Raw genomic sequence first — 19,702 nt, 5'->3', positions numbered from 1 at the left:
TAGGGTGACTGTTTTTTTCCCCCCTATTCATGACTCTGGGCAGATGTCAAACAACTTTGCAGCTTTCCTAACTTGTAAACAGTCATTTAGTTCCCTTTGCATACACCAGGCAGCACTTCAAAGATCCTGGCTTTGTGCAGGCTCTGTCGAGGGTGTGAAGACTCACCCCACAGCTCTTCTCTCCATTGTGACGAGTCCCGCTGCCTTCCCTGCCAAGGCCCTGTGTCTGGCCCAGGACCCGTGCAGCTCGAGGTGGTGCCAACTCCCACGACTGCTCTGGCTCTCGAGTCCCTCTTTGTTTCTGGCTTCTGGGCATTTATCTTTCTGTTAAGCTCATTAAATTTTCTGTTATATTTTGTTCTGTATTATATGTGTTTGAAGAGAATGAGGAGCTCTTTTATCTTATTGCAAAATAGGAAATTCCCAATTCTAATTCATTGTTCATAATCAGATTCTTTTTTCTATTTTAGAATGAATTACAGAAGTTCATGGATGTTACATTTGAAAAGATTCAAAACACAAATCAAGCTCTAAGTATGTTAAAGAAATTTGAAAGGTAAAAATCTGAAATAAAGTTCCAGTTCTAAAAGTAGGGCAATGTGAACATAGTTCAGCTTTTATTATCATTACCATTATTATGATTTCATATTCTAATGGGAGAAAAACCTCTCTTGACAATATGGGTCACAAGGCCACAGGTTTTTAAGTTCTTTGGAGGATTAAGAGGTTTAATCCTTTTGAAGGTTAAGGATTTATTTTATTTCTACAAATAGAGACTACTCTTAGCTTTGAAGTACCTTGTAACTATCTATAACAAATATTTCCTAATGTTTAAGTAATTTGAAAAAATTATTCCTAAATTAACAGTTTTGCCTACATTTTAAGGATGGGTATTATTTTGCTTCTTTTAATATTCCACACCAATATCTCATTCTTTTCCATCAGCATTTGTTTTAAAATACATATTAATGAGATTATTAGACATCTTTCCATTAATTTAAGTTTTTTACCTTTTAAAAAAATCAGGTTGAATATACCTAATCTTGGTATTGATGACAAATACCGACTAATCCTTGAGAACTATGGGGCTGACATTGATATGATTTCAAAGATGTATACAAAGCAGAAATACGACCCTCCTTTGGCCCGAGACCAGCCCCCCATCGCGGGGAAAATCCTGTGGGCCCGCCAGCTCTTCCACAGGATTCAGCAGCCCATGCAGCTTTTCCAGCGCCACCCGACTGTTCTGGGCACGGCTGAAGCCAAGCCTGTGATTCGCAGCTACAACAGGATGGCCAGGATCCTGCTGGAGTTTGAGGTCCTCTACCACAGGGCGTGGCTTCGGCAAGTGAGTCATTACACTTAGACTCCTCTAGAGGTCTCCATTGTTGCAACACTGGGAACCGCTTCACTAGCTTTTGGTGGGGTTATGCCTGCAGAAAGCTGGAGCTGCAGGTATTTTATAACAGCTTGGTTGAATCTAAGTAATCAGTCAAAGAGCGTAGAATGTCCATGAAAAAAAAAATTATTGATTTTGAGAAAAAATCACAAGCCAGGTTACAAAAACCTATTTTTAATTTACAGACTTCTAAGTGGGATCATCTTGTTTATTGATTCCTCTGTCTGATTGGTTAGGATATCTTTCTTTTAAAAATGCAGTTGGATCCTGAATGTGTCAATAAACACAGATATGTCTGTTAAACAAACTCTCAAAGTTTCTTCGGCTGTACTGGTGGTTAATCATATTATCCCTGCCAATACTTGTATTTCTCTGTGGATTGGCGGGATGGGATGTCTCTGTAGCTGTCATTGCTTTTCTAGATAAACGAAAACTGAGTTTAGTAGATTTTATGAAACTTTTCTTAGGAAAAATAGTTGAGTAGACATAAAGGTGTCAGGGACCTAAATGGCTGTTGTGAAGTCACCACTATTACAGTGCCCACTTATCGGTCAGTGTGAGAATCACGACTGAAATGTTTTATTGAATTGATCGTGCAACATTTCTGAGAGTGAATTCAGGGGAAGAGTGAGTGATCTCATTGCCTTTAATTTAGGAAGCTCAAATATGGAAGAAGACTTAGTGATCCTCATTCCTAGAGATGGCTGAGCTCGATACTCTATGTATGCATTCAAATTTCGAATGGTAATAATATCGATTTCCTCCCACAGATTGAAGAAATTCACATAGGTCTTCAGGCTTCTTTATTGGTGAAGGCTCCAGGCACAGGGGAATTGTTTGTAAACTTTGATCCTCAGATATTAACCTTATTTAGAGAAACAGAGTGCATGTCACAGATGGGTCTGGAGGTCTCACCCTTTGCAGCTGCCCTCTTCCGGAAACGAGATACATACAAAAAGAACTTCAGTAACATGAAGGTATGCATTTCCCCCTCTTCTTGTCTAGCTCTAGACTGTGGTATTTAAAAATATTTTGTGGTGTGGCTGAGTGCAGTGGTTCATGCCTGTAATCCTAGCATTCTGGGAGGCTGAGGAGGGAGGATTGCTTGAGCCCAGGAGTCTGAGGTTTCAGTGAGCTAGGCTGTTGCCACTGCACTCTAGCCAGGGCAACAGAGCAAGACTCTGTCTCAAAAAAAAAAAAAAAAAAAAAAAAAAAAAAAAAAAAAAATTGGTGGCATGTCACTTTTGAGAAGCAGAAATGGAGTGGAGGGTGTGAGGGGCCAGGGACATGGACTAAGGCTGCAGGGTTGGCTGGGGCCAGGCCATTGCATATCTTCAGGTTGAGATTAGAAGTTTGGGTTTTATTTTGAGTGTACCAGAAACCAATGAAGGATTTGGAACTGGAGAAAAAGGCATGATCTCTTTTATAATAAAAATCATTCTTACAGCTGGTGGAAATTGTATGTTAAGGGGGGTAAGCATGTCAGTGGGAAGCCAGTTTGCAGGCTGTTGCATTGGCCCAGGATGGAGATAATGGTGGCTTGAACCAGGATGGCAGCAGAGTCAATCAGAGAATTTAGAGAATTATGTCAACAGGCAGGTTACAAAGGAACTCAAGGATAATTCCTGTGTTTTTGGTATCAACAACTCAATGAATTGAAGTAGGGCTACCGTATAGTGCTGTGCAGGTTGCTTTCTGCATAACTTGCACAATAATATGCAGGGGTCCATTTATGGAGATGGCAAAGACTGCAACTAGTTTATTTCGAGGGCCAGGAGGGAATCAATAGTTCCAATCATTAAGTACAAGATAGTTTTTAGACATCCAAGTGGAGATGTTATCCATGCAGATAGATATATAACTCTGGAGTTCAGTGGAGAAGTCAAACTTGGCGGCATACTTTTGAGAGTTATCATAATATAGTGCTGTTTAATGTCATTGTCCTGAACGAGATCTCAGGGAGAGAACATAGACGGAGAAGAGTGGAGGGCCATTGGGCCGAGCACTGGTCTAAAAGAAGATGGATGTGCAAATAAAACTAAGGTTTGGCCTTGAGGTGGGAGGAAACCAAGTGTCAAGGACACCAAGGGTAAGAAAAGCCTGATGAAGAAAGCACTGGTCACCAGTGATAAATGCTGCTGCCCAGGAGATAAGAAAGATGGGATCAGAGAGGTGGCCATGATACTTGACAACATGGAAACCACTGTTAAAATTTCTTACTGGTTAACATCATACTATAATACTAAGTTCATGTGTTTGCAGTGCTTTTACATTTTAAGCCATTTTTCATGCTCATTATTTCACTTGATCTTTTCCATCACCATGTTAGGTAAGTAGGACAGAATACTATTATTTTATTTTATGGATGACAAAACTGTGGCTCTGAGGATTTAAAAGCCTTAGCCAAAGTCTCATAGCCAGTAAGTGGCAGAATTAAGACCAGAGCCCAGACTTGGGGTCTCCTGTTTTCCCACCACTCCATGTTATATTAAAAGTTAATGTTGGCAATGGACAGACATTCCTCACATGTAGACTCGTGAAATACTAGCCAGCATGTTGGGATTCCCTTTTAGACTCTTTCTGCATATTAGGAAATCACTTAGTCAACCTATATATTTACAAATGAAATCATATTTTTACCAGGAAACAATTATCATAAGACTATAGAATTACCGATGATAGTTTTATCCACAGAGTTGTTTCAGTTATATGTTGCAGGTAAAAAACACCCTTAAAATGAAATGGTTTACAACAGCTGTATTATTATATGTCATGACTTTGCGGGTAAATAATTTGAACAGGGCTTGGCTAGGTGATTCTTCTGTTCTCCGTGTCACTGGCGAAGGTTGTTTAGTGGTGTCTGGCTGGTGGATGTTCTAGCTGGAAGGTCCAGGATGGCCTCGTGTTGTGTCTGGTTCTTTGGTGGGGATGGCTGGAAGGTACGCTCACCTGGGATTGCTCACCTGGGATTGCGGACAGCAGCATCTATATGTGGCCTTCCAGTATGGAGGCCTCAGGCTAGCAGAGTTTCTCAGGGCTCCAAGAGCAAGTGTTACAGTGAACTAGGAGGAAATCGCGTGACCTTTATAGCAGCCTCAGGTGTCTCACAGAGTCACCTTTTTGTTCTCTGTTGGGCTCCATAAGCCCATCCAGATTTAAAAGGAGGGGACATAGTCCCCACCCCATGAGGATAGGAGGGTCAAAGGATGTTTTAAAACCACCAGAGTTGTAAATGACAATTCAAGGTAGTAACTGTTATCGGCTTGACATTTATTATCTTGGAGGTTGAAAGAGTAAAAGTTCCTACTGAACGTGAGTGGCCGGTGAAAGCAGATCTATTGGCAGGTTTGGGGGACCTATCTAAAGTGTCACAGAGTTATTGTGCTGAATATGTAACAGAGTTTTCAGACTTCTACAGATATGTCAGCGTAGCCAAGAGTTTGGTTTCTTCGCCTATTCCTTGGAAGACAGTTGAAACTAGAAAGAGATGAGCTAGCACAGGCTAATAGTTAACGAGTATAGATTCTGAAGCCAATTTGATCAGGATTCAAACCGTTCATCTTTGGGTAAATTGCCTTCTAAGCCTGGGTTTCTCTTTTGCAAAATAGATGAGTAATACCTCCTGGGGTTAAGGGATTAAAGGTGGGAAACAGAAAGCCAGCTGGAAGCAGATTCTGAGAAATGCTTCCAGGTAAAATAACTGACGGTGGTTGAAAAAACGGTAAGCAGTGGATACCAGCTTCAGGAAATATACAAGTAGCTGCTAATAGAACCATCACATTTAGACTTTTTCTAAAGTGGCTTTTATGGGAATTGAAAGAATATTACAGAAATTGTAGAAAAGTATTATATGAAGAAAGGATTATGAGATCCATTTGGGAAATACTAGGTTTAACAAAATTCTCAAAGCCCCTCAGGGCTTCTTACTTCTTTAAGGCAGGTTTATCAGAATTGTTAATAATAATTGTGGCTGTCCAAGATGGGAGATATTTTATGCTACATTTTTCAAATTTATCTGTCAAAGGGCCAGTTTCCTTACAGAATCTCTTAGACCTAGTATTCCAGGGAAAACACTTGCAGAAATATTGATCTAATATCAAGATAATACCAATATGCACATATGCAGGCTTAATAACAATTGCATTTAAGAGGTACATTAAAGTTAGTTTCTTATAATTAATGATTATTAATATTGACATTACCCTGAAAAGCAGGCTAGAAGTAACTTACGCCTATTTAAAAATGATAACAAATGAACAAAATACTGACACAGTTCAACATACAACAGGTAAGTTTTCAATGGAGGATAAGAATCTACAAGTTTCTGATCCCAAATGCTCCTTTTGATTCTAATTAATTAATAAGAGAAATATTGATTGATTATCTTCCATATGCCAGGCACTGTTTTAGGCACATTGAACAAAGCAGACAAAATTCTTGTTCTTGTAGAACATATATTCTGGTTGGATAAGAAGAAACTAAGCAATGCACATTGTAAATAGATAAATTTTATAGTTTATTGGAATAAAGTGATAGTTACTACGGACAAAAATAGGAGGATGAAGTGTGTGAGTGGTTTTGGTGGTGGTTTACAATCTTAAATAGGACCAATTGAAAAGGTGGCATTTGAGTAATTATCTGAAGGAAATGCAAAGGCTCTGAGGCTAAGGACTAGTAATGAAGACAGTAAGAGAGAGAAAAAGTGGTTGGAGATGAGATCAGAGAAGTGATGGAACAAAATTGGGTAGGTCTTTTGAGACTAAGGACCTACTGAAGTCCTTTGTACAAAGACTGTAGCCCTGAATTAGATGGGAAGCCATGTAACCGTGTAAGCAGAGGAATGACATGATCTGACTTAACATTTTGAAAGGAACACTTTTGCTGCTAACTTGAGCCTAGACTTATCCGGGGGGGATGGGTGGAGGCAGGGAGACAATGGCAGACCATCCTGATAATTTCGGTGAGAGTCAGTGATGGTGGCAACAGTGGATGTGGTAAGCAAGTTAGATATAGAACCTCTTTTGAGTATAGAGCACAGAGGGTATCCTGAAGGGTGGCGTGTGTGTGTGTGTGTGTGTGTGTGTGTGTATGAGAGAGAGAGAGAGAGAAAGAGGAGTCAAGGATGAGTCCCAGGTTTGGCCTATAGACTGGAAGGGTGGAGTCACCACTGTGGGCAGAAAAAGTTTTGGGGGAAGAATGGACTTTCAGTTTCTGACACGTTAAGTTCGAAACATCTGTCAGAAATCCAAGTAGAGATATTGAGTAGGCTGTTGCCATATATGATTCTAGACTTAAGGAGTGAGATCTGGGCTGGAGATGTAAATTTATTTGTCTTTGGCATACGGATGATATTCAAAGCCATGACACTTGTTGAAATCAACACTGGTTCCTGACTCTCTCCCTGTGTGCTTTGGGTCTTGCATTGAGACTTGGCCTACAGTCACAGCAAAGGGCTGAGGGAGACCTCTGGTGATCCAGATGCTTTAGGTGATGAGTGTGGTCCATGCGTGGTGCCCATAGAAGCAGGGTGCGCACTGTACGGGTGTACACGGTTGGATGAATGAGCTGAGTGGTGCACAAGTCAAGGCATTGTTACCACGACTTCACATGGTTTAGAAAAATTACTTGACTTCAGCTTTCCTCCCTTTTTAGGCTGTGCAGGAGGTGACAAAAACTCTTAGTCTTAAAATGTATCTTCAATTGCATTTTATTGGATTAGAAATTTATAATTATGGAGAAAGACCTTGTCTTCTGTTCTGTTCTTTTCTTTGTTTTTTTGTTTTTGGCTACTCTGCCTGCTAGGCTATTAGAGCCCTACAGTTTGACCTAAAAAAAAAGGTAATCACTTTGTATAAAAGTGAGATATTAATAGATACCAAAAGTGAGATATTAGTTGCTTATTTAACCCCCATTTCATTGCAGATGGTGTTGGCTGAATATCAGAGAGTGAAGTCAAAAATGCCTCCCGCCATTGAGCAGCTGATGGTCCCTCATTTGGCCAAAGTGGACGAAGCTCTCCAACCCGGCTTGGCTGCGCTAACCTGGACGTCACTGAATATTGAGACGTATTTAGAAAACACATTTGCAAAGATCAGTAAGTTTGTCTAAATAGTTACTGTTTCTCAATTTTAAAGGCTGAGTTTTTAGCATCTGTTGTATATTTTACCAATATGTTGATATAAATAATGAAATGAAGGGTGTTATTCTTAAGCTGTTTCCTAAGGAATTGTCCCAAGTATATGACATCAGTAATTTCCTGGAAACTATAAGTATTCACTATTTAATTTTATCCCTAGAGATTAACCACATATTTTTAATTATTTTTATTTTTAGACATTAGGACTTAAAGGATCTTTAGAGCTATTCAGCTTTTTACACAAATAAGTTAGTGTATTTTGAGACCCTGATTTCGAAAGATGTGGAGATTGGGATAGAGGGCTGAACAACAGGATAAAGGAAAAAAAGTTTAAATAAACACTATTTTTCCTTAATGAAGGACATAATACTCTTTAAAATACATGTAAGGTGGTATATTCCATAAAATGACTTTCCAGAGTGTGTACAGGTGTGCTGCAAAGAAGGGACGCAGATACATCTGGGAGATTCAGGGTAAGCACTCAGACAGGTTTCTTTTCTGGAGGACTTTTTGGAGCCTTTAATGTGCCAGTGTCCAGTGAGTCTCCAAACATGGGCTCTTCCATGTGGCATTTCCCAGAATTCCATGGCTGCTTTCCAGGAGAACATGTTACAAATCTTCTGTGATAGGCAGCAGAACAGTTTGGAGCATGGTAATGCAGGGCTTTTTCACCAAGACAGACGTTGCCATTCTCCTCTCCTACCCAATGCCCTCCACCTTCTCCTCTGCGTGGCCCAATTCTCCCTACTTTTTACAGCCCAGAGTGAGCCCTACACCCAAGAAGCCTACGCTGACTACTCTACCTTATGTGGCCACTTCCTTCTGTGACTTGCTGTTGTGTTTACAGTTGGGACCAGAGACTCTATATTTTGGTTGTCTTCTGATGGTTTAGCACAGTTTCATCTTTCTCCCCAAACTGACTGCAAAGGACTTGAAAATCAGGCTGTTTCTTGTATATCTTTTGTATTACTCTGAGTTGGATGTGTAGCAGCCACCCATACACTGACAGATTCACAACTGCAATATTTTTAATATAGCTAGTTTCTTTCCATTTCTTTACAATCCTAATCCCATTCCTCCCCCTCAATCCCATCACCTCATTTCTGCATTACCCCTTCCTGGCCCTCCCTTCTAGATACCTACCCTGAGGCCTCCTTTTATCCACTCTTTCTTCAGCAGGTTTTCCTCTTGCTCTGGTATTTATGGCTGCTGAAGTAGTACCTGGTCTATTTATAATCTACATTGTCAAGAGCTTGTCTTATCAGTAGATTTTCACTGTACCCTCCAAATATTAATAACTTAGGGCTTAGAAGGGTCCAGCTATTTAATAACCAAGTGCTTTACATTCCAGAAGACTTGAGAAGTACTGGTTTGAGGGAGAGTACAGTGAGAAATTATGATTGAACCCCCTACCCTCACCCTCCTTGTCTTGCTTTATAGATTGGGAGCTGTATTCAAAGGCAAATTATAAAGGAGTTTTTAAAGGTGAGTGGGTATCAAGCCAGAGATGCTAAATGGCTTCTAATGTTACATAGATGTAAGCAATAAAGATAAGTTTAGAACCCAGTTTCCTTGCTCCAAATTAATATTCTTTCCAAAACACATCTCCCCAGGAAATAAAACAAGAGGAAATTGGCTAAAATTATCTAAAGAGGCTTTTTAAAAATGTATAAAAACTTCATAATAAGAATTATCACAACCAAATTAGAATAGGCTACCCCGGTAGAATTTAGTAATACTTTCCCTAGAGAATATTAGGGTTAGAGTGTTAACAATTTGGATGTTTTATTGGAGTGTTAGCTGGAGACAAGGAGATAGTTTCTTCTTAGTTGTTGTATTCTATTATGTTTCTCTTTTTGTAATTTGGATTAAGGAACTAAAGTAGAGCAAAGATTAAGGTTCTTTGGGAAACAAACTATGTTAAATCTCAAGAACAGTTGGATTCTTTATTGGATTAGTGAGCCGGCTCTTCTATTTACGGGTGGTCATTTGCATCATGCATTGAAGACAGTATTGGTCACTCTTCAAAATAACAAACAGGACTTCCGCAGACATGATTTTGTACATTCTATGCTTAAATGTTGTGTTAGTTTCTTATTGCTGCTCTAACAATTTGCCACAAACACAGTGGCTTAAAATAACACAATGATGGAGGTCAGAAGTCCAAAATGAGTTTTATGGGGCTAGAATCAAAATGTCCTCAGGAATAGTTGCTTTTGGAGGCTCCATGGGAGAACCCCTTCTTTTAGCCCTTTCCAGCTTTTGGAGCCTACCTACGTTGGTTGCCTCATGTTGCTCTGTCTTTGAAGCCACCAGCATAGCATCTTCCCATCTCTTTCTTTCTGCTCCTCTGCTTCTGTGGTCACAGTTCTTCTGTCTGACTCTGTCCCTTCTGCCTCCTTAGTGATCCAGGACAATCTTCACATCACAATATCCTTGATCACATGTGCAAAATCTCTTTTGCTGTATAAGGTAACGTTTGCAGGTGATTATGATACGGACATCCTGGGGACTATTTTTTCAGTTTACCATAGATGTCCTTGAAGGTGCTTTGAAGAATCAGTCAGTTAGAAAGAGTAAAGAATTTTGTTGAGCACACAGGCTTAAATAAATGTGTTGGCTCTCTTTTCATCCTGAACAAGTTTACCAGGCAGAACGATTTGTTATTTTGAGTAGCCTCAAAGCTAATTAAAATAATTAGCTTAGAAATGATTGAAAACTTTTAGGCTTGTGTTCTTTAGGAAGTAAAGATATGTATTTAAGGAAGTGTTTAGGTCTCTGATACATCATGAGTGTATAGCATTGACTTTTCTGTATTCAATTTCAACTTTATTTCCTAGGAGAAAGTAGTATTAGAAATAGAGAGATTTTACTATTAATATGTGGTCTCTGTTGAAAAATGCATTACCCATTAGATGGCTCTCCATTAGCCATCACTCCTACTTTCGATGCAAAATTGTTTCTAGTGTCCTTCAGGCTTGGCCTTCTCATCCATGGAACTCAGTGTTCAATACTACTTCATTCAGCACAGCTGAAAAAAGGTACCCTGTGATTTTAACAGTAAAAGGAAAAGTAGGGGAATTTCACTTCAGTAACGTTTGTTGGATACCTCTTGTGGAGTAGGCACAGGGCTAAATGTTGACGATGTGAGGATGAAAAAGATGAATTCCGGAAGAAGAGAAGACACATGGGTAGACAGTATGGTGTCCACAGAGCTGGAAGGATGCTCTGGCTGGGGCGGCAGAACCGGAGGAGGAAGCCACTTGAATGTGCGCAGAGTCATGGGAAGAAGCCTCTTGGGCCAGGTGCTCTGGAGCCGGGTCCTCAAGTGTGAGTCAGGGTTAGGCAGGATGGGAGCTGGGAAGCCGGTTAAAGAAGGAACAATGTGAGACAGCCAAGTGTGAAACAGTGGGACACTTGGGGGGACAAAAGCTGAGAATCTTTAATCCTGATTTTTCTACTGTCGTTTAATCAAGTGTTGATTTTTTCAAGACAAAATGCTTTACTTAATCTCTTTTATTCACTTTTATTTTTCCATAGGGGACCTGGAGTTGCTGCTTGACAGGGTCAACGACTTGATTGAGTTCCGCATTGATGCCGTGCTAGAAGAAATGAGCAGCACGCCTCTTTGCCAGCTTCCCCGGGAGGAGCCACTCACCTGTGAAGAGTTTCTCCAAATGACAAAGGTTATTAGAATATGGGTATTTTAATTTTAATTTTTTTGCCATTCATTTTTCTTTTTTTGAAACATAAATTAGAATTTTTTTCCCTCTACTTGTGATGCCCTGTGATAGATGTGATTCGAACATGGAATCCTCTGACAATAATTTGAAAATGAAGAGAAATGCATCTAAGCAGTCACTTAGATATGAGGAATAAATTGTTTCTTTTCAGGTCAGTAGGAGAGAAATTGTGGAACACATTTCTAATTTTTCCATATTTTATGAAGAATAGAGCTATTTTGCAGAAGAGCTTGTAGTAAGCTAGGGTTAATTAATGAAAAAATTGTTTTGAATAGCTTCGGTACACGGTTTCTTTTTTAAATATTTCCCTGGAGCAGTGTTTCCCAAACTGGTGTTCCATGGCAGACAATTCTGGAGCCATCGCTAGGAATTCTGGAAAAGTCAGGGGATGTAGGCAAACTGCTTAGGATAAACGCTGTTCTTACAGATTCATTACACATTAACACCCTCATTGACATATTAAATACCCTCCGAAGATCTCCATTTAACTCACTGTAACCCACTATTTCTCAAACTTACTTGCAAATGGCACATTTTCTCCCCTGTGCCAGGAGTGCTCCGTGAAGTCCCCTTCAGGCATGTCACTTTGGTATCATTTATGATATTCCCGATAGGCGTCCTGTTGATAAGGACTCTTCAGTCAAGATTTTAACGTGAGGGGTCCGTAAGGCCATGGCCACTAGGAGAGCTCGCTAGGAACTCAGCATGGAGTTGTTCTTGAGGCTGAGACTTACTGCCGGGACATAGTAAGGAGACGCAGGTGGATCATGAGGAAAAAGGACAGGCAGGCTGGGGAATCCCTGTGCAGGACCCCTCGCTACATGGCGGGCTCACTTTCCGCCCCCAGCAATGAAACTACAGCAACCCTTGTGCAATATTTCTGCCCAGGGAAGCCCCTTAGAGACTCAGTGCCCCAGGCTCGTCTTGGGTCTGGTCACTCAGGCATACTCTGCTTAGCATGGACCAAAGTTCCAGACTCCCGGGAGAGCAGGTGTTCAGCACAAACCACATTGTTTACACACAGTCTGGGCGTAGTAAACCATCTTTATCAACAGTGGGAGCCCACCCGGAATCCAAGCTCCCCGATGCCCCCTCACAAGCAGTCCTTCTAAAGAGAGCAGTTTCAGGCCTGCTGTGTTTACCCTTTTCTGCACATATGGTAGTCTTCAGTTTATATTACATCACTACTATATAATTGAAATTTACTGCCTACAGTTTAGACATTCCCAGTTCTTCATACTCACTAACTGTGGGGGAGACCTAATCCCCTCCCCACCCCTCCTGGTCCTTTTAAAATTATCTCTCCCTCTGAGAAATCACTTGGCTCCACGGTTTAACTATTACCCATATTCTGAGTATTGTTGTATAAAAATGCATGTATTTTAAATTTTAAAAATGTAGAATATTTTAAAAATGGAAAAAAGAGAGTTTTTATCAATTACGCTACCATTGTTTTACTTTATTTTCTATCTTTTATAAAGTTGTGATTCTTATATACACATAGCAGGTTTGGAATTGAGTTTTTTTTTTTTCCTTCCAGCTAACATTTCTTCACAAAATCTTTTTCATGTCGCTGTACGGCTTTCACAGGCACCATTTGAGTGATGTCTTCAGAATATTCTGTTGAGTTGATGTGCCGTAACTTACCAGTTTCTTATTTCTGAAGATTTAGATGGCTTCCAAAGTTTTGCTATTTTGCCAAGAGCCGCAATGAATATATAATATATGTGTATCATGGTTTGTTTTCCCTTTAAGATTGTTTCCTCCCCCAAAATAGGATTATTGTGACAAAGAGTATGGCCTTATTTGATGGCTCTTGATATTTGTAGCCAAATTGCATTGAAAGCAAGGATGTTCTCACCTCACAGGGCCACCAGCAATGCAATAGTAACAATTTCCCTGTCTTCCAACAAACACGATTTTCTCATACTTTACTAATTTTAGTTTAAACAGCAAAATCATGGAACATAATTTTAATTTGCATTTTTGATTACCCATATAAGTGAATGATTTCTCTTGAATTTGTTTACTTTTCATAATTCATTTATTCCGTCAACAACTTTAGTGGAGCTCCTATGCAAACCACTGCTGCGGATACTGGAGTAAACAAGACGGATGAAATCACAGCCATCATGGAGCCTACTTTCAAGTGGAGAACACAGAAAAACAAACAAATAGAAAAGTCAGTAAGCAAACAACATATCTGATGGTGATAAGTTCAATGGAGAAAATGGAAGAAGATAATAGAGCAAAGGAGTACCTGACAGAAAGTTGTGATTTTATGTTCCTGGTCAGGGATGACTTCTGTGGTTATATGTGAACAAAGGAAGTGAGGGAGCAAGCCCTATGAATATCTCTGAGCATTCCAGGTAGAGGGAACAGCAAGTGCAAAGGCCCTGAGGTAGAGAAGCATGTTGTTGTAGCTGGAGAAAGGTGCTGAGTTGCAGTACATCAAGTATGTTCATATGCTGAGATAGAAAATCAAGTAGAGAGGAAGAAAGGGGGTGGTGGGTAAGCACAGTCTCTGAGAAAGTGGGGGCAGCTGCGATTCAAAACTCAGGATGTGGGATTATTCTTCAATGAAAGGAGAGCGATTGCATTCACAGAAACAGGAGGAACAGCAGTTCATGATGGAGGCGAATTTGTTTTCTGGGTGAGGGCATGGGGCTGAGGCACTGGATGAGTCCTCGCTTTGTGGCTTCTGTGTGCCTTGTACTGTAGAAGTCAAGGTCGCCAGCTGGGTGTGATGAGGAAGGATGGTATGAAGGTTTGAGCACACGGCTATTTTGGGGGCTGGGAGAGGAAGGTGATTGTAGTCATGTAGAATGATTCCTGGGTAGCGTTAGGGGTCCAGGTAGAGTTCAAGGTCCATGAATTCCTGGTGCCAAGCATCTGTGTGTGCCAAGCATCTGTGTGTGCCCCGGCCTGTGTGTGCCAATGGAGAGGGTAGATCACCTGGTTCATTAGGGTTAGACTTCTAGGTAGCGCAGTGGAAGGCTGAGAAGTAAAGGATATTGGCAAAATAATGGTTGAGGTGAGAAATCATCTTTTTGGGAGCAGGCATGAACCAGGGGGTCAGGGCGCATAGACCTGGAGAAAACGTAGAGTCCAGCAGGTTCCTGAAGCATCCCGGCAATGGGAAATGTTGGAGCTCCATGCTGGTTGGTCAAGGAGGATATGACTCAGGATTGGAAGACAGACCCTTTTGGTGGTTTTCAATGTCTGGTGCCATCACGGGCGAGAGTTGGTGGAATGACTCAGGATGAGTGGAGGTAGTGTCTTTGATTTATTTTGTTTAACATAGGGGATATTTAAATGAACCTATTTATTACTACTTTACTACTTTGTCCTCATTCTGTTACTATTCTGCTTTATTTCTATGCTGCTTACATTTTTATGACTGTTTTTTCTTAGAGAGAAAGAATTAAGAGATTTAAACAGTCCTGTTAGAACTATTAGGTTATTAGTTGTGGAATGTCCGATTTCCTTAAGTACTAAGTTTGACAGTTGATATCTCTGACATTTCACTTTGACACTTCTTGCTTTATGTTTATTGTGAAGGTACACCCTCAGGCTTTCAAATGCACATTTGGCTTGTGATTATCTTTCAACTTTTTTTAGAGCAATTTTTGTGAAACCACGGATAAGCCAAAAATTTGAGTTATTTTCAAATATAAGTTCCATCGTGGAACCAATGTAGCTCAGACAGCTTGAAATACCAATGAAGTGTTTGGGAAGGATGTGGCTAATGAACGTACAGTATGTCGATGGTTTGAGAAGTTCCTTCTCGTGATTTTAATCTTGAAAATGAGCCACGTGGGTGACCTGAGACCAAGGTGGCTAATGATGAGCTGAAAGCTGTAGGGGAAAAAAATCCGTCTCGACCTACATGTGAATTAGCAGCAAGGTTTGACATTACTATTCCAACAATACCGGACCATTTGAAACAAATCAGCAAGGTAAAGAATCTTAATAGATGGGTTCCCCATGAATTAAATGAGTGTCAGAAGAGAAATCGTCTCGAAGCTTGCCTTTCTTTGGTGTCACAACATAAAGGCAAACCATTTCTATACCGTATTGTTACATGTGATGAAAAATGGATTCTTTTTGAAAATCACAGTGTTTGGCACAATGGTTAGATAAAGATGAAGTGCTGAAACACAGTCCAAAATGGAATATTCCTCAAAAAAAGCTAACGGTGTCTGTTTGGTGATCCAGTGCTAGTATTACCCACTACAGCTTCATGAAACCTGGTCAGTCGATTACAGCATATGTTTACTGCAACCAATTGGACAAAATGATGAGGAAGCTTGCAGTTAAGCAGCTGAGGTTGGTCAATAGAGACAGGCTAATCCTCTTGCAAGACAACGCTGGACTACATGTTGCACCAACAACGCTAGCTGTTCAAACTACACAGGCTGGACTCGGAAACTCTGTCATCTACTGTATTGGAGGAAACTTCATGGGCTGATGGCGTTTGGAGTTATTTCCTTCCCTGGTGGAGAAGTCCATGTGATTTTGGTCCATCCACAATGCTCTACTGGATTTCCTTGTCCTTAATACATCCTTTACAGGACACCTGGCCTGGGCTGGTGTGGAGGGTGTGGCCAGTCAACACGGGGGCTGAAATCTCGCCTGGAGGCTGAACTATGGCATTGCTACCATTGCTGATGTGTTCTCAACAGCTCAGTAAACAAATCTGACACTCTGCTAATCTCTTTTTTGTTTTGTTTTGTTTAGGACCTTTGTGTAAATGGTGCTCAGATTCTACATTTTAAAAGCTCATTAGTGGAGGAAGCAGTCAATGAGCTGATAAATATGTTGCTGGATGTGGAAGTTCCATCTGAAGAAGAAAGTGAAAAAGTATCCAATGAGAATAGTGTTGATTCAAAAAACAAAAGTTCAGGTAAGAGGTGGGGTAATGAAAGGGTCTTGTTTTTCTAGGACATTGACTAAAAACTAAAATTTAGTTTTCTGTATAGCAATTAATTTCTTACTTCTATAAACACCATCCCAATATTATAATGATATTTATAAATCTGAAATTATGACTCTGAGCATATTGTAGTGACTCTCTGTTGTTAATTCCATTACTTTTGGTTAAACTCTAAAAACATTGACTTTGCATTGGACCTCGTTAGCTCTCTTTGCATTTGTGTATGACTGGGTGTTTTATTTCACCTTATCAATAGAGTGGGATGGATTATGGATTGGAATTCCCCTTGGAGAACATCAATATTAGAGCAAACATTTTGTGGGACAGAGAAGGACACTAATATGTGGAGAAGGGAAGTTATTCCCCCATGGTATTAGCGGTGCTGCAGGGGGAGAACGCCAGGACCCAGGACCCTGGGGGCCAGTGTAGTGTTCTCAGCCACAGCTCCTGGCTCTCTTGTTGGCTGTTTTGTCACATTGGGTGGAGAGGCCTCCATCAGTCCATCTGGTGTCCGATTTCCTCCTCTTACTCTTTGATGGCCTCACTTTCTAAGAAGCATGTTGTTTAAGTGATATTAAACTTCAATGTAATGTATCTTAATTGTCTTTAATTGCAATAGACGATTCTATTGTTCTATCATCTCTCTCTCTCTTTTTCTCTCTCTCTGTTTATCCATCTAATCTATCTCTATCTCTTTCATCTTATAACAGGAAAAAGAGAAGAAGGGGATTCTGACACCTTGACATCATCCCTTAATGCCAGGGCTGAGCCCTGGCTTTGGACAATCACGAGAAAAAAGAAAGAGACTGAGATGTTAGAGCAAGAAGCCTGCGAGTTGCTTTCTCACTTCAACCATCAAAACGCGGATGCTCTTCTCAAAGTTACAAGGAATACACTAGAGGCCATTCGCAAACGCATTCATTCCTGCCACATGGTTAACTTCCTGGGTAAAAATCCCACATGGTTTGCCTACTGTCTGATCAGGCATAATTGCTGGTGTGTCTATGCGTGTATGTGTGTGTGTGTGTGTGTGTGTGTGGGTGTTCCTGTTACATGTAAATGAGTCAAAAAATCCTCCATTTATTGAGTGCCTCCTTGTACTTTTACGCATTATGAACTTTGATCATCAAAACAATTCTATGAAATGGGTTAAGATCATTACTCTCATGTTAAAACAGAAGACTGGAGCATAGCACAGAGAGGTTAAGTAATTTGCTTAAGGTTGCTTAGCTTTTGTTAATAACACGAAAATTGATACAACTTTTGATTGTTTTGTAACAAGATGAAAACAAATGAATTATTTTAATTAGGGAAAGAAAAAAATACATGCTTTCGAAAGAAGATATATGGAAATGATTATTTCATTATTAAATTATTAGGTTTTTAATCAGCCTTTTAAAGTGGAAAAGATCTTACTATTTCACACTGTTCAAAGTAGATTTTTCTTTTTACTGTTTTTCATGTGAATTTAGTACCTTCCAGCTGATTTCCTAATTCTAAAATATCATCTTCTCTTTCTCAGCACAGTTCAGAAACAGGTGTTGCATTTCCTACGTGGGCCACAAAAATCCATCAAATTTGGATATTATGAAATCAAATTTTAGATTAAAAATAGTAAAAAATATACTAATTTATTAAAGCAAAAATAACAGGATAATAAAATCTTTGTTTTTAATATTGGCAGTTAAGCAAAATATTTTTAATACTTAATTAAAAGTGGATAAATAAAAGTGGAAACTTTGAAAGATTTTTTTGTATGGTGGCATGGTTTATTATGTTCCATTTCACTTAGAATGGAGGATAATTCTTTTCTTTGACACAGGGTTAGGTTATTATTACACCTTATGAAATTGTTGGTTGATATGTTAAATATTAAATCAGTTATTTTCCAACTTTTATATTATAGGTATTTCCTTTCCAACTATATGAAGTTATATATGATAAACATACACATATACACACATATTTATATCTATCTACTTGTACCTATATCCAACATTAAAAGCGCCTTCGATATGAGTACAATTTACACATTTTATTCTCCATTTTTCAACTGCTGTGAATTTGGATTTTACACACTGTGGCAGGAAAGGCATATGTTTTACTTGAAATTATAAACTGGTTATTTGTTCTAACTTTAGCTTGTTCTGATATTTATTCTTGTTCTTCCTTCCTTGCTTACTTATTAAACATTTAACTAATTTCATGGCATCCTGTTATTTGGACAGAATCATCTTTAATATTTTATATAAGAGTTTATAATTAAACCTGATCTCATGCAGTGGGTTTCCTTTGTGGAGGGTGTACCAACAAATTGTAATTAGCAAAAAGTAGCTTGGGTTCCACTGAACTGCTCTGTTATATTGAGCAAAACTAGATCCTCCATTAGTTTTCATTCATTCATTTGACGAGTATTTGTCTGATTATATACCTATTATGTATTGTTTAATTTTTCTGGTTAAAAATGAAGTAAATCCCATTTTAAATTAAAATATTAATTCTTCCCTGTTTTGGGTTAACTCAGACAGTAACAGTGGCTCTAAGATGAAGCAGAACAGTCTGCCCATTTTCCGGGCAAACATCACTCTGGCCATTCCCAACATCGCCATGGCCCCTGCCCTGGAAGACGTACAGCAGACCCTGAACAAAGCTGTGGAGTGCATCATCAGCGTCCCCAAGGGGGTTAGACAGTGGAGCAGCGAACTCCTGTCCAAGGTGGGTGTGGGATGTAGAAATTGTTTCATCTGGAAGCTGCTTCTCTTACAGATGGGGCAGAGCTGAAAAATATTCTTTTACATTGTAGAAAAAGATACATGAAAGAAAAATGGCTGCTTTGCAGAATAATGAAGACAGTGATTCTGATGTTGAGATGGGAGAAAATGAACTTCAAGGTAAATGTTCTTCCAGTTTTATTTTTAAAATAGTCATTGCAAATCAACATTTGTTGAGCTTCAATATATCCCTACCTTCATGCAATTCTCAAATCATTTTAGATCAGCATATTAATTTATGAGCCAATTTTAAGTTTATGAAATATTAAGATCCACATATTTTAATATCACCATTATAAATAGTCTACTTCTAGTGGGCCTGTCATAGTTTTTGGTGTGTCATTGATTTCTGGTGCAATGTGATGGTGAGAACTGGAGGTAACTACTGGGTATTTACCCAAAGGAAAAAATGACATTCTGTTAAAAAGATGCCTGCACTCAAATGTTAAAGAGTTCAAAAACAATAGATGCTGGCATGGATGCAGAGAGAAAGGAATGCTTATACACTGTTGGTGGGACTGCAAATTAGGACAACCTCTGTGGAAAACAGTATGGCAATTCCTCAAAGACCTCCCATTCAATCCAGCAATCCCACTATGGGGTATTTGCACAAAGGAAAAAAAGACGTTCTATAAAAAGACATCTGCACTCAAACATTTATAGCAGCACAATTCACAATTGCAAAGATGTGGAAACAACCTAAGTGCCCATCAATAC

At 39.5% G+C, this 19,702-nt stretch overlaps 1 protein-coding gene across 1 annotated transcript in view; it reads left to right on the top strand.

The window, feature by feature from the left end:
* DNAH5 (dynein axonemal heavy chain 5) overlaps positions 1 to 19,702 on the top strand; it is a 197,793-nt gene that overhangs the window by 29,029 nt on the left and 149,062 nt on the right. The window contains exons 13-21 of the mRNA XM_069492049.1: positions 471 to 556; positions 1,027 to 1,348; positions 2,170 to 2,376; positions 7,322 to 7,493; positions 11,076 to 11,221; positions 16,019 to 16,184; positions 16,925 to 17,161; positions 18,739 to 18,929; positions 19,018 to 19,105. Of these exons, the coding sequence (XP_069348150.1) occupies positions 471 to 556; positions 1,027 to 1,348; positions 2,170 to 2,376; positions 7,322 to 7,493; positions 11,076 to 11,221; positions 16,019 to 16,184; positions 16,925 to 17,161; positions 18,739 to 18,929; positions 19,018 to 19,105 (1,615 nt within the window). The remainder of the gene's footprint in view (positions 1 to 470; positions 557 to 1,026; positions 1,349 to 2,169; positions 2,377 to 7,321; positions 7,494 to 11,075; positions 11,222 to 16,018; positions 16,185 to 16,924; positions 17,162 to 18,738; positions 18,930 to 19,017; positions 19,106 to 19,702) is intronic.

The sequence above is a fragment of the Eulemur rufifrons genome, chromosome 17 (genome assembly GCF_041146395.1).
Source record: "Eulemur rufifrons isolate Redbay chromosome 17, OSU_ERuf_1, whole genome shotgun sequence".
Classification (NCBI taxonomy): domain Eukaryota; kingdom Metazoa; phylum Chordata; class Mammalia; order Primates; family Lemuridae; genus Eulemur; species Eulemur rufifrons.
Note: the sequence above shows the minus strand (reverse complement) of the source record. Positions and strands in the feature narration are given on the sequence as shown.